This window comes from Procambarus clarkii, chromosome 48, assembly GCF_040958095.1.
Source record: "Procambarus clarkii isolate CNS0578487 chromosome 48, FALCON_Pclarkii_2.0, whole genome shotgun sequence".
Classification (NCBI taxonomy): Eukaryota; Metazoa; Arthropoda; class Malacostraca; order Decapoda; family Cambaridae; genus Procambarus; species Procambarus clarkii.
In genome coordinates, this window is record NC_091197.1 from 35971271 (window position 1) to 35985317 (window position 14047).

Below are 14047 nucleotides of genomic sequence, written 5' to 3' on the forward strand. Positions count from 1 at the left end.
GTGGTGGGGTGAAAGTGTCACTTGTCATGGCGGGGGAGAGCCCTGATGGTCCGTCAGCTAACTCCTCCATTACTGCTTCTTCAGGCGGCATTAATTGAAGTAATTTCGTCCGATACCTGGTTAATACCATTTATAACCATGTGATGATGAATAACATGACAAATGGCAGGGCAAGCAGCATGCCTTACCAGTCATCAGCGCCAACAGTCATAAACCTGCTCTGAGGGGTAGAGCACTCTCAGTGGGTCTGAGAGTGCTCAGACCACTTGGATAAACACTTGGCTATTCCTCTTGGTTGGTTGGGACTCGCAGAGGTTAGCCCTCAGTTACTTATTCTCCTATGTCCTATGTGTGGACAGAATGTCCCCTAAGACAGCCTGACCCTGCTACAAGGGTGAACAGATGCCCAAGTCAAGTGGCCCCCCCCCCCCCAGATTTTACTGGTAACCGCATGGGCCACTGGACCATTCCACTTGACCTGTTGAAATGGCGAAATGAGAAGAATAAGAGAAAGTGGGGAAGATAAGTTTTATAACTAGGAGTGTACAGGTGCTCTGTACAAAGCTGGCATCATTTTAGTGTTGGCGGCTATGTCACCCTCCCGCCAGGGAAGGGATAGGGGAGACCGTTCGGTCAGTGCTCTGACCGCAAGGGTCAGAGGCCCGTGGGGGTCAGATGACGATCCCACCACTCTCCTCACTGTTTGTTGCCTGAAGCTGATGATGCCCTGTGGTTCTTGCTAGAGAGTCTTGCAGTGAGTCCCAGGTACACTGTACAGGTGATGCTGTGTTATTAGCACCAGCAATGCATCAAACACTAATGTTTGGTAGGCTTCCCCTAAGGGAGCGGAGGGGGCAGGCTAGCCTGCCTCCAAGCCTCAGGCACCACTCACTAGTTCACTCTAGGGGTTCCTTTGATACTAGTGACTTATGCAATAGTGTTGGAACACTCAGCAGCACAGTAGTATTGTGACGATACCGCCCCGGCAATCACAGAACAAGGTTGGGTACGAGGGACTTAACCCCTAGAGGGAAGAGGAGGCGCGCACATCCTCTCAGTCCAAGGCCTGGCCAGCGAGTGTCTCCAGGTGGTGTGTGAGCCACGAGTAATATTCCATGGTACTCGGGCTGCATGTACCTAGGGCTCCCTTCCCTTGGTGCCCAGTAAGTACTGCCCTTGGAGCTTGGGGCCACCTTCCACAAGTCACGCTGGGATCTTTGCTCCCTTCCCTTGGTGCCCAGTAAGTACTGCCCTTGGAGCTTGGGGCCACCTTCCACAAGTCACGCTGGGATCTTCCTCCGCTGTGCCTTTGGCTGCCCTTAGGGTCTGCTGGGGTTTTCTTGCCTTTATGCGTCCCTGGGTAGGGGATATTTTTCTTCGCTGGTAGGGGCGCGGGGTACTGCACAGCTAGTTGTCACCAATTATAGCGGCCGGCTCTGTTCTGCCTGGGTATATTGTCCTCTTGTGTGGTTTATCTTTTGTTTTTGTTTTCTGCCTGGTGGGGGTCTGCCTTCGTGGTTCCCCTTAGCTGTTGGGGGGTGGGGGGTGTGTGTATATACATATTCTGTTTCTGTGGTTGGAGGAGTCCCCCACTTAGCCCCTGTCAGTGTATATGTCCCGGGGGGTTCAGCTTTTAGCAGTTTGGTAGTTTTGGGTGCCGGTTCACAGTACCCTGCCTGAGCTTTCCTTAGCATGTTGATAAGGCTAAGGGCCCTGGAAAACTCGGCAGGGGCTCTGTGGTCCGATGGATTTTGTGTCCCCTCTTGCTTCGTGCGAGTTTGAAGGTTGCTCTGTCCCCTTGTCTCAGGGTGACAGTCACCGATTGTGCCTCCGCCATGCTACCTGTTGGATCGGTGATTAATTTGACCCTGAGTCTAGCGACGTTTGTTGTCACTACGTGCTCCAGTTCACCCAAACTACTGATACTGATATGAGGGTGCAGACAGCTGCTGCATTGCATGCTAGATTTAGGTTGCTACAACGCGCTAGGTTGGCTGCGGCCCCAAATACCCCGAGTCTGCCCCGTTTTGGTTATAGGGATTCGGAAATGTGGGGTGGGAGTCGCTTCGGCTTTGGTTCTGTCCGCTCCTCCTAGTCCTTCCCTTTCTATTGTGCATCCGGTTCCTCCCCCTCCTTGCTTCCAACTCCGAAGCGTTTGAGGGTTTTGATGTCGGGGCAGGGTTTAGTTGGTGTTAAGACTCGGGTGGTCTCAGGGGAGTCCCCTTCTTTTGCGGCGGTTGCATTCAAGCCTAGTCCTCCTTCTGGAGCTTCTGGGTCTGACTAGTGGGCCCCCTTCGTTCTTGCTTTTTTCAGCTGCTCCTGCCTTTTCTTTAGAGGTGGGGAGGGGGGGGGGTTTGGATGACGGCTCGACCCCGGGTCCTTGGGGTGAGGTTCTGGACAGTAAAATAACAACACTGGAGTGAACAATATGGAAGAAAATGCAAAATTTGGTTTGTTTGGTTGCAGCTGTCTCCTTCTTTTGTGGGGAAGAACGAGATGGCGGCTTTCCAGGGGGGTCCTTGGGTCATTGATGTTTGGTTGATCAGGCCGGAGGTGCATCATGTGTTGTGCTCGATTGCGGCTCTTCGTCGTTATCTGCCCACCTTGGCCTCGGTGGCCAGGGATGCGCTTTGGGTTGATCCAGTTTCCCTCATTCCCTGTTCCAGGGCTTGGGTCTCTCAGGTCGTTCTCAAGGTTATTAAGGCTAGCCAGCCTGCAGTCTATCCTCGTGCCAATGATGTTCATAAGTTTGCTGCTTTGGCTGCTGTCTTCGGCAGCTGTCTTCGGCAGCATATCTTGGGCTGACATTCAGGTGCGGAGATTTTGGATATCAAACAGGGTCTTGGCTGCCCGTTATTTGGTAAAAAATTCCTGGTCCTGGGCATTAGTGTGTGGCTTTGGGTTGCAGGTTGCAGCCAGTTGTCCCGACTTTGAGTTGAGGAGCACGTGGGGGGCCGCTTCCTGGGTAAGTCCCTCTTTTACTTATCTTGGGTTATGTAGCTCCAGGGAGCCAAAGGGGCTCTCCTCAGAAAACCAGCATTGAATGTAATGAAACACCATTTTCTGGGTGAGCCCTGGAGGCTCCCTTGCACCCTCCCTCTCTCCGGTCAGCGGGTTTGTTTTGATTTTGATGCTTAGTCTCCGTACTGGGTAGCTGGCACAGCGGGTCTTGGGTTTCCTCCTCCACCTTCCCAGGAGGGGATGGTTGCACGGACAAGCAGCGCGGTGGTGGTGTGTAACCTTTGCTTGTTTGCTTGAGAATTGGGGAAGTTCTGCCTCCTTGTTCGGTCTTCGGTTGCAGTTTTCTTGCCAAATAGGGCGTGTTTTATTATGCCACCCTTTCTGGATGCCTAACTCTAGTCGATGACAGATAAGGAATATTCCCAACCACAGGAGGGGGGGGGGGGGGGGGTGTTTCCAGAGGCCATTGCTCCTTGTGCATCTCTGAGAGGGACAGGTTCTGGCTCATGGTCCCCCAGTAGGCTGAACTACATTAACTAATGGCTTAGACTAATATATATCACATATTAGCCCAATAGCTCCAGGGAGTCTTCAGGGCTCACCCAGAAAATGGTGTTTCATTTCAAATGGTGTTTTCATTTCAACGCTGTTTTTTTATGGATATCAGGGAAAGTATGACTCTCTAGAGATTTGTTGAATACCAGAGCTATGGGTGGTCAAGGGCATGAATGGCACTTTTGTATATCATAGATGGTATTTCACTAATGTTCCCAGCTTTGGTTTTTAGTGAGTGAATGATGGACATAAACATCTGTCGGGCTGACTGGTGAAAGGAGAAGAGAATTAGGATATTACACACAGAAATCACAATTGCGTGATGCCTCAAATGAACAAATCCACAAGGGCCGCGATGAGGATTCGAACCTGCATCTGAGAGCATCCCAGACGCTGCTTTAATCGACTGAGCTGCGACATGGTTATCTTGAGGTTATCTTGAGATGATTTCGGGGCTTTAGTGTCCCTGCGGGGCTGTCCTGCGTCAAGGCGTGCGCCTCGCTCAACCCATCAACTGCCCTGATGAACTGTTCAAGGCAATGACATTTTGTTGGACGACGGCTCCAAGAGAACGACCTACTGTTGAAGAGCTTGTCATCTACCTCACCAACTTCCAGCAGCATCTTGACAGATACGTGTGACATTATGTGACCTCGGGACAATGCGTGTGACCTTAACCTGTCCTCTTGGGACTTTGTGACCCTCAGGTTAATCACAGCAGACTGTTGAAGAGAGTACCTCTTGAATCAACAGTGAAGGCTTCATTGCCCTCCCAGTGCCAGCAGAGGACATTCTCTCTTTCATGTATCTGGGAAGACTTTGTGATTTCTTCAAAAGCACTTATTACATGACTTGACAAAATGGCCTGTAAATGAGAATTCTTTATGTTGGGAAAAACTAAAATACTCAAATTATTGGCCTGCTTTAATTTACTAGGCAAAAGTCACAAACTCTTTGACTCATTGGACAGAGCAGGTGGCAGCTTTGTCAAGAATCTGGAAATGACCTCAGACTGATGCAGTGAAAGGGTTTCACTGAAAAAAATATTGATAAAAAATTTCATATATGAAGATGGAAGCAAGCAAACTGTAGTGTTGGTCGTGGTGCAATAGATACAAGTAGACATGAATGATTATAATATTTACACTACACAAGAAAGAAGTAGGAGTCTATAGTGAGAGGAAAGACATGTTGATACTATAAATGTGCACAAATTTCTGGAAGTTTCTGGAACTAAGTGGATTGCAAATTGATGTTTTGCACCTGGACCATCGGTAATAATAAGCAAGTTGGTTACGAGTTTTTGCATATGAATTTTTGTATTGTATGACTTAGTGTAGTTGATTATAATAATTGCCTTGATAAAGTTGTTCCCCAAACTGTTCAATTTGATGGGTTTTCAGACGAAGTGGGAATTTCTTTAGAACATTCCTTACTGAAGCGTAACCAGTGTTGAAAGATGATACTTTTTAAGAGTTCACCGAACAGTAATTTAGATATTCATAAACTGTTCAAATACTTTTATATTAAGAAATTGATAAGTGTGAAAGGTGTTTAGGCTGCAGGGAAGGCAGCTAGCCAGTGAGCACCCAAGTGGAAAATTTTCTTAAGGATGTGTGGGCAGGGGAGTAGTGTCGGGGTATGAGAGTAGTGTCTGGGCAGGAGAGTACTATATATATCACGGGCTCACTGTAGCCCGTGCTACTTGGAACTTTTTGTTCTAGGTAGCGAATCTTTAACAACAACAGGAGAGTACTGTAGTGTGTGTAGCAGTCTATGGATCAGAAGCCTACAGAAAATACAAAACTGGCCATTGATGAACAAGGTGGATTTCTTGACAGAAGAACTTGCATTGTTTGGATTCTCCATTTGCATTAAGAGTGGAAAAGGCGTGTAATACACTCTTAAGTATACATGTACATCAGAGATGTGTTCAGTAATGCTGGTAGTGTGAGCTTGTATGATAATGATACAGAAAGTATAATATATCAAATTTGCTGTATGCTGGCAATGCCGTTCTAGTAGAGAATGACGGTCCTGTATATCCTGTAGAATAGTCACAGGTTTTATTGTGTATGGGAGAAAACTGGTGAATGTTGATGGAAGCACAGTGGAGTAATGGCAGAGCTTGTACGAAACTGTGTGATATCTAGGTGATGGTATTCATAAACCGGGGGGAGCCGGTCGGCCGAGCGGACAGCACGCGGGACTTGTGATCCTGTGGTCCCGGGTTCGATCCCAGGCGCCGGCGAGAAACATTGGGCAGAGTTTTTCACCCTATGCCCCTGTTACCTAGCAGTAAAATAGGTACCTGGGTGTTAGTCAGCTGTCACGGGCTGCTTCTTGGGGGTGGAGGCCTGGTCGAGGACCGGGCCGCAGGGACACTAAAAAGCCCCGAAATCATCTTAAGATAACTTAAGATAACCTCCCCGTGGCCCAGTCCTCGACCAGGCCTCCACCCCCAGGAAGCAGCCCGTGACAGCTGACTAACACCCAGGTACCTATTTTACTGCTAGGTAACAGGGGCATAGGGTGAAAGAAACTTTGCCCATTGTTTCTTGCCGGCGCCTGGGATCGAACCCAGGACCACAGGATCACAAGCCCAGTGTGCTGTCCGCTCGGCCGACCGGCTCCCTGGTCAAAAGAGTTGAAACCGAAGTTCTACTGAACTTAATGGATCCTGCAGCCTCTCCGAGGCACAAACCAGGGTTTTACACAACTCCCCCATGCACTCGAGCTATGAAGTAAGGGCGAAGAGGGAAAACGGCCTATTGACATAGCTCGAGTGCATGGGAGAGTTGTGTAAAACCCTGGTGTGTGCCTCGGAGAGGCTGCAGGATCCATTAAGTTCAGTAGAACTTCGGTTTCAACTCTTTTTGACCATGTCATAGCTCAGTCGATTAATGCAGCGTCTGGGATGCTCTCGGACGCAGGTTCGAATCCTCGTCACGGCCCTTGTGGATTTGTTCAAGAGTTAGGATAGTTGCCGGCAAGATATGTAGTGACATGTGTCTGGGTCTGTGGGATTTTTCTGGCAAGGTTAGCACCATCTGTTGAAAAGAAGCTATTAAATTCAGTTGCCAGACTCCACAGACATCCCAACCCACTCCAGACATCCACATCCACTACTGACATCCATCCACCTTCCCCTGCTAACATCCACACCCAAAACACTCACACCCCCTACTGATATCCACACCCCATACTGACATCCACACCCCTTACTGACACCCCCCCCCCCTACTGACACCCCCCCCACAAACCACTACTGACATCCACACCCACTGCTGACACCCACACCCTCTCCTGACACCCATGTCATACAACTGTCCCTCCCTCACTGCCTTTATCTCTCCCTCACATCATATTTTCCCCTCACTGCTCCAATCTCACCCTCACTACCTCCCTGCTTCTATCTTCACCTCACTAACTCGACCTCTACCTCACTCCTGCTACCCATCCCTCACCCAGGTGGTTATCGAGAGTGGTGGGGATGGCAATGTTTGTTTACAGTTGGTGATCCCCTTCGTGACCAAGCCACACACGAGGTGTTTAAAGTTTCAAATGGCAACAAAAGAGGATTCAATGAAAATACTGTATACAGTATGCCTTTTCTGAAGTTTATAAAGATTCATTGCTGTACAGATGAATAGAATAACAATGAATTATTCTTGTTATATATTATTAACAAAATGCATTACATAAATGACTCCCATAGGCATCACCGGTTGCAATGAATCCCTCACTCCAATGAATCAGTGTTGGTCCCAAATAGTTCACCGAATCAAGAGAGCACTTTATTTGTATCTCAGTCTAATTGCTGTATTCTAAAATGGAAGATTGCTAGCACTTACTCTTTATAAGATTAGTGTATAATAATTTTATTCTTTAGTAACGTGCTTTCAGCCTACATTTAATTTTGATTTCCATTTTATCTTATCACTTTACAATTGTATTTTACAGAGGCACTGGGAAAAACTAAAACAGTCAGAATGGAACAAAATGGAGGGAAAAGCTACAAAGAAAGGAAAGATGCGAAGGAAGAGTGGTAATTCAGTGCACAGTAGTAGTAGTAGTGATCTTGTAACACTCAAGTCTGCAGAAACTTCAGCAAAATGCCCATATTCAGACTCTGGATCTTGTGGGAAATACATTGCCATCACAAGATTCATAACTGATGATGCTAATCTAGTACAGATTGTCCAAGCTGTTGATGATGAAGTTCATGCAGAAAAAGTGTCAACACAGAGTGCCATGTTAGATGTTAATAAGGATGGTGATGGTCAATTTATGCAAATAATTCAAGATTCAACTGTTCAAGAGCATATACAAACTGATCTTGAACTGGGTGAAAACTTAGAAAAGATGAACCTCTTTACAAATTCTCCAAATCAAGATGACTCTGCATGTGGTAATACTTTTATTCCTGATGTAAAAGTGCCTCATCTAGGGCTTGTTGGGCTACACACTTGTGGCAACTTGGCGTCAAGCAGCCTACGATTATTTGTGTCAAATTCTGAGGTTCATTTTCTCTGTAATGTTGGTTGCTGTTACCATCTAATTGAAGAAGAATTTTCTAAAAATGTTTTTAACCACAAAAAAATAGAGTGTGTGGACTCGACTTTCAAAACATTAATTGAAAAAGATTCTGAAGATCTTCCTAATGATATAGAATCTAGTTTGTTAAATGGACAGTGTGAATATGATTGCAAATTATTAAGAGAGCCATATTTTAAGGTCTTCAAACCTCTGAACCACATCCAAGATAACACTTTTGGATCTACAAGTCTAAATGAAGAAACTGTTTCTTGTGATCCACTTCATCCTTCAGAGATTCCAAACTTGAGCAATGGATTCCCACTTAGTTCCACTCTCAAAAATGTTAGATTTGCTATTGGAAGAAACAGCAGAATGTTGTCCTGCCAGCCAGCAGACCGCTTGACTCAAGGAAACTTTGTAAGTTATCAAGTGATTAAGTACATTATTTTATGCCAAATAATATATTTGTGTTTTACCTGCTTTATCATTTTTGCATATATTGTCTGTACAATTGTGAGAATAGTGATTTTATCATGTAATATCAAACTCGTACCATAATAATCAATAGTTGAGTGTAATTGAGAGCCATTCCGTGGCTTCTCAAGCGATACCACTGGAACTGCCAAGCCTTATGGAATCACACTGGGCTTCTGAGACCCACCCATGTTTTGTGTCACCTGTCCTGCATGTGCCTTGTATTACGTTTCCCTCCGATTGTGTGCTTAGAGTTATCTTTCCTGGTAGCTGGCATGCATCTCCCTTGGCCTATCCTATCTTCCCCAGCCTTGGTGTTCGTTGGTGCTGCCATCTGGTTGTGGCCAGTGTATTTGGTGATGGGTTATTTGTTTAACCCTTGAACTGCACAACACATCAATAGCTGTGGTGAATAACTGTCATGGAATTGTGCACCACAGCTATTGATGTGTTGGAGTACAGCACAAGATTTAAAAGTCAAGTAGCTACATGGGGTTCACATCATCTTCCTCAAGACTATTGTAAACAGACGCCATTTAAAAAAGAAAATCGTGGGCAACATTCCCGGGTGTGAGAGCCTCAGTACTGAGTGAGCCACCAAGGCACATGCAGCATGAGCTATCAGCATTGCTGTTCAGCTTGTGACCACAGCATCTCCTAAAAATTTAAAAAATATACAGTGGTACCTCGAATAACGAATTTAATCCGTTCCGGCGCTGTGTTCGTCATGTGAAATGAATGTCATACAAAACGAATGTCCCCATTTAACCACTGTGATGCGCTGTGTTTATTGTGAAATTCCCCCAGTGTGCATGACATCAAGTGTTCCCAAAAAAAACATTTTTCTTTGTAAAATGATAAATTCCCTTCCCTGAACATGTCTATGTAAAAATAATTACTAAATTCCACTTACTTTGGCTGTGGGGACGTGGACAAGGTGCACTGTGACGTCATCAGGGGCTGGTCGCCCATGTGTGAAGCTCCCAGACACGGTCGTGCAGGCCATTCAAGCACTGCGTGTTGCCACAAGTATATTTTCAAATATTTGTTCTATGTATTTCCAGTGCAGTTTTTTGTTTCTTTTATCGTATATGATGCATATTTGTGACCTTTACAATATGTATACACTAGAATGTTCATAATGTTCTATGGAACTGTGATACATGTGTCAGTAATGTGTCCACAGTAAATGTTTATTGGCACAATATTACGTGGTAAAAATTCACTAAAATTTCAATATGTACAGTTTCATATACTATTTACACAGTAACACACTGTATTACACACACGGTAGTTTGGAGGTGCGTAATAATCAATAAAGTAGTCCATGGCACACAGCGCGACTTTGCTCTTGTTGCACCAGCTACAGATAGATTTTCGCTTCCTGTTTTATCGTTCTGTGTGCTTGCAAATAACGCACTCGTGTGCACCCTTGGCTTTAGTACTTGTAGGTGGTATGTAGCCAAGCTTGTAAAGCATAAGGTAGTATTGAAACGATTATAGGAAAAGCTCAAATTGTAAGGTAGTCTTGAAAAGATCACTTGGTAAGGTCCCACACAGGAAGAGATTCAGCTAGCCTCAAAGAGTGTCCATCAGTCAGGAAGAAACTCGGGTATTCTTGAAAATATCTATGGCAAACACCACCATGGAAGCCACTAACACTGTTCATCCATGCTACTTGTATGAGATGCATCATCACTGAATGCAGAAAACAATTCACATATGTATCATCTATGTAAATTGGAGATGGCAAGGGAGCTACAACTGGATATGCTCGCTGTATCATCCTCATAGGTGCTGTATCACTTGCATCCAACCGGTGTGTTAAGTCCTTATTGAGCTTAGCTTCACCAATATTATGACCCTTATTTTCTTAAACAATAAGGTCTGAATTTCACCAACTGAGCGCAATCTTTCAACACCGCATCGGACTGGTGTTTGGGAGCCAGAGGCATGTGTGCCACAAATGGTTTCTCACACAGTATTAACCCAGCCCTAGACCTAGTCCTAGGACTAGGACAAGCCCTAGTCTTTAATATTTGTTATAGCAAAAGGTTTGTTCAGTGTTTGTCGGGTAGGCTGCTCCATTATGACAATCTTTCTTTGTTTCATATGTGTTCCATTTGTTTTGTATTTGTCATTTACGTCTCGATAATGAAGCAGCCTACCCGACAAACACTGAACGAACCTTTATGGCATTTGTCCGTTTTTTAAATTGTTTCAACTGTTTTTTTATTTTTATTTTTTTTTTATTTAAGAAACGTGGAGCAGCCTACCTGTAGACCACCGAACGAACCTTTTTGACATTTGTTCTGGTTTTCAAAATGATTCATTTTTTTTATTATTTACGTTTTTTTATGTAAGAAACATGGATAACCCTACCTGCCGACCACCGAACGAACCTTTTGCTATTAGACAAATGAAAAATAAGTATTGAACACATTTGAAGAAAGGAAAATGTCATAAAGGTTTGTTCAGTGTATGTAAGGTAGGCTGCTCCATTATTGAGACATAAATGACAAATACAAAACAAATGGAACACATTTGAAACAAAGAAAGATTGTTATAATGGAGCAGCCTACTTGCCAAACACCGAACGAACCTTTTTGACATTTGTTGTATTTCAGAAATTTCATTTCTTTTCTGGGGGGAGCCCCGTTGGCTCCCCGGAGCTATCCCAGGCTGATATGCTAATGTCAAACTTTGGCATCAGTCATGTGTATGGAGTTCTTAGGCCTACCGGGGACCACGGCCAGAACCGGGCCCCCTCAGAGAGGCAAGGGGAGCAATGGCCTATAGAAGCCCCCGTGTAGTTGGAAGCATTCTATGTCTGCCATCAACCGGAACAGGCACCCAGAAAGGTAAGCGCCCCAAAACAAACCCCTATTCTGGTTAAAATTGCTACCTAAAACCGAACTAGTGGATAGAACTCCCCAACCGAAAACAAGCAAACTAGTGTGACGTCACACACTGCCGCGCCGCTGTCTGCGCAGCTCCCCCCTCCCCGGGAGGGGGAAGGGGGAGCCCCAGATCCCCCGCGCCGGCTACCCACACCTCAGTTCTTGAGGCTGATGCTATAGGCGATGGTCGTGTGCTCTGGCTCCGGTGTCGCTACTGCACTGTGCTTTGCGTGTGGTGTTAGTTTTGTGGGTGCGAGAGCCAGGAGTTATCTTCAGTACTCGGGCTGCATGCGCCTAGGGTTGCCTTCCCTAGGTGCCCTGTAAGTACTGCCCTTGGGGCTTGGGGCCACCTTCCACAGGCTCCTCGGGGTCTGCCTCTGCTGGTCCGTTTTACCTTTCGGTTTTTCGGCCGCCTGTTGGGCTCTTGGGTGTTCTGTTCTCCCTTGTTACCGGCAGGTAAGAGGCAGTTTGCACTGGTAGGGGCGCAGGGTGCTGCTCAGCTTGTATTTCCCGACATTGCGGCCGGCTCTGTTCCTTGGGGTTCGCTGTCCTCTTTCGGGGTTTTGTTTTTCTTTTTGTTTTTGCCTGGTGGGGGGTTCTGTCATTTTATTCAGTTTGTTTTACCCTTCCACTGTTATCCTCGGTGGCGCCCCCTGCTAGGTCCCCGTGAGTGTACACGTCCCTGGGGTTCAGCTTTAGAAGTTTGCTTGGTAGTTTTGGGGCGCCGGTTTGCAGCACCCTGCCTGGGACTACCTGAGCGCGAGTCCTCTTAAAGTAAACGCTCAGGACCCTGGGAATCCCCTAGGGGGCGCGTGGGTCCACTGGATGTGACCCCGGAGTCCCCACTCGCTGTGTGCTAGTTTGAGGGTTGCTCGGTCCCCTTGTCTCAGGGTGACCCTCATTGTTTTTGCCTCTGCCACGCTGCCTGTTGGGTCGGTGATACTTTCGACCCTGAGTCCTGTGAGTGTTGCTGCTTGCTTGTGACTCAATTTACCCAATCCTCTGATGATTCTATTCGGGTACAGGCGGCACGTGCGTTGCAGTCTAGGTTTCGTCTGTTGCAACGCGCTCGGTTGGTTGCTTCCCCGGATGCCCCGGGGCTGCCCCGCTTTGCTTTTCGAGACCCGGACTTGGGGGTGGGAGTCGCTTCGATCCTGGTTCAGTCCGCACCTCCTCGTCCTTCCCCTTCTGTTCGTTCTGGTCCCCCGCCCCTGCTTCCGGCCCCGAAGCGTCTGAGGGTTTCGGGGTCGGAGCAGGGGTTACTTGATCTCGAGACTCGGGCAGCTTCGGGGTTGCCCCTTCCGGGGGGGCGGCAGAGGCATTCGAGTCTTGTCTCCCGGCCGAAGCTTCAGGGTCTGACCAGTGGGCCCCCCTTCCTCCAGCTTTTCCGGCTGCTCCGTCCTTGTCTTGTGGGGTCGGGGCTTGGGGAGAGGACTCGGCCTCGGGTCCTGTGGTGACGGTCCTCGAGGCTGGGGAGGGGCTGACTTGGGGGCCTTGGGCCCCGCTGGACCCTGCCTGGGTTTTTCTTCCCACTGAGCGGGGCTTATTGTTACAAGGAGTGGGGTTTTCTTTCCCCCCCTCTGCGTACGAGTTGGATTTGGTGTCGGCCCCTCCCCGGGTACGGTTCCGTGTTCCCCCGGGTACGTCGGTTCCGTCCTTCCGGAGGTTTTCGGCTTATCGCATCCAACCTGGTGTGGTGCGAGCGGCCTTTGCAGCTTACCTCCTGCGTGACCTGGATTATGCCTCGGATATGGATCCGTCCACGTTCAGGTTTGGGACTTCGTTCCCTTTCTGGCTCCGTTACGAGGTTCCGGAGTCGTCCTGGCTAGCAGACTGCCCCTTGTTTGGTCTGGATTTCTGGCATTCTTTCTGTCGTTCCCGCACGCTGGAGTGGCGGGAAGCTTCCACGGTGCTTCAGGTTTTCCTGGGTGGTGAACTTGAGTACCTGAATGAGTGCATGTTTGCCCCTGCCCTTCCCCGCGATGTGGGCGTTATTCAGCTCCATGTGCAGGTTCCCTCCCTTTCGGCGGCACTCGTGGCGGAGGACTTGCGCGCTCGGGGCCTTTTGTGTTCGGCCTTGCGGTTCTTTTCCCTCCTGGAGCTGTCTTCGGATTGGCTCGTGGAGGATGTGGGGATGCTTGGGTCCGTCCCGGGGTCCGGCACCTTGTCCTCGGCTGTGCCTTCGTCGGCTGCCTTGTTGAAGCTGTTCACGCCGATTTTGCGGGATGCGGTTTCCCTGTTCTATGCTTCCCGTCTCGCGTGTCGGCAGGCGGTGCTGGGTTCCTCCGTGGAATCTGCTTGGGCTCTGGCTCTTAGGCGTTCTTCACCTTTTTGTCCTCTCCTGTTTGGGGAGTCGGCCGTGGCGCAGTTTATTCAGGCTGCGTCGGCGGCTTGTCGTCCGATGTCGGACTTGTTGGTTTTCCGGGGGTCCCGGGGGTCCCGGGGTGGGTCTTCCCGGAAAGGTCGTGCCAGGGCTCGGGGTTCCTCTCGTCGTGGTAGGCCTCTGGTGTCAGGTTTGGGGTTGGCTCCTCCTGCGGACCCTCCCTCGTCTGGTCGGCGCGGTGTTCGCGCTGTGCGGGGTTCTGGGTCTCGTAAGGGTCGCCGGCCCTTTCGCGGTT

The 14047-nt window shown here is 48.1% G+C and overlaps 1 protein-coding gene across 1 annotated transcript in view; it reads left to right on the top strand.

Moving 5' to 3' along the window:
• The window catches only part of LOC123764818 (probable methyltransferase-like protein 25), a 239851-nt gene that overhangs the window by 100488 nt on the left and 125316 nt on the right, over positions 1 to 14047 (top strand). Inside the window, exon 4 of the mRNA XM_069302696.1 lies at positions 7480 to 8472. Within this exon, the coding sequence (XP_069158797.1) occupies positions 7480 to 8472 (993 nt within the window). The remainder of the gene's footprint in view (positions 1 to 7479; positions 8473 to 14047) is intronic.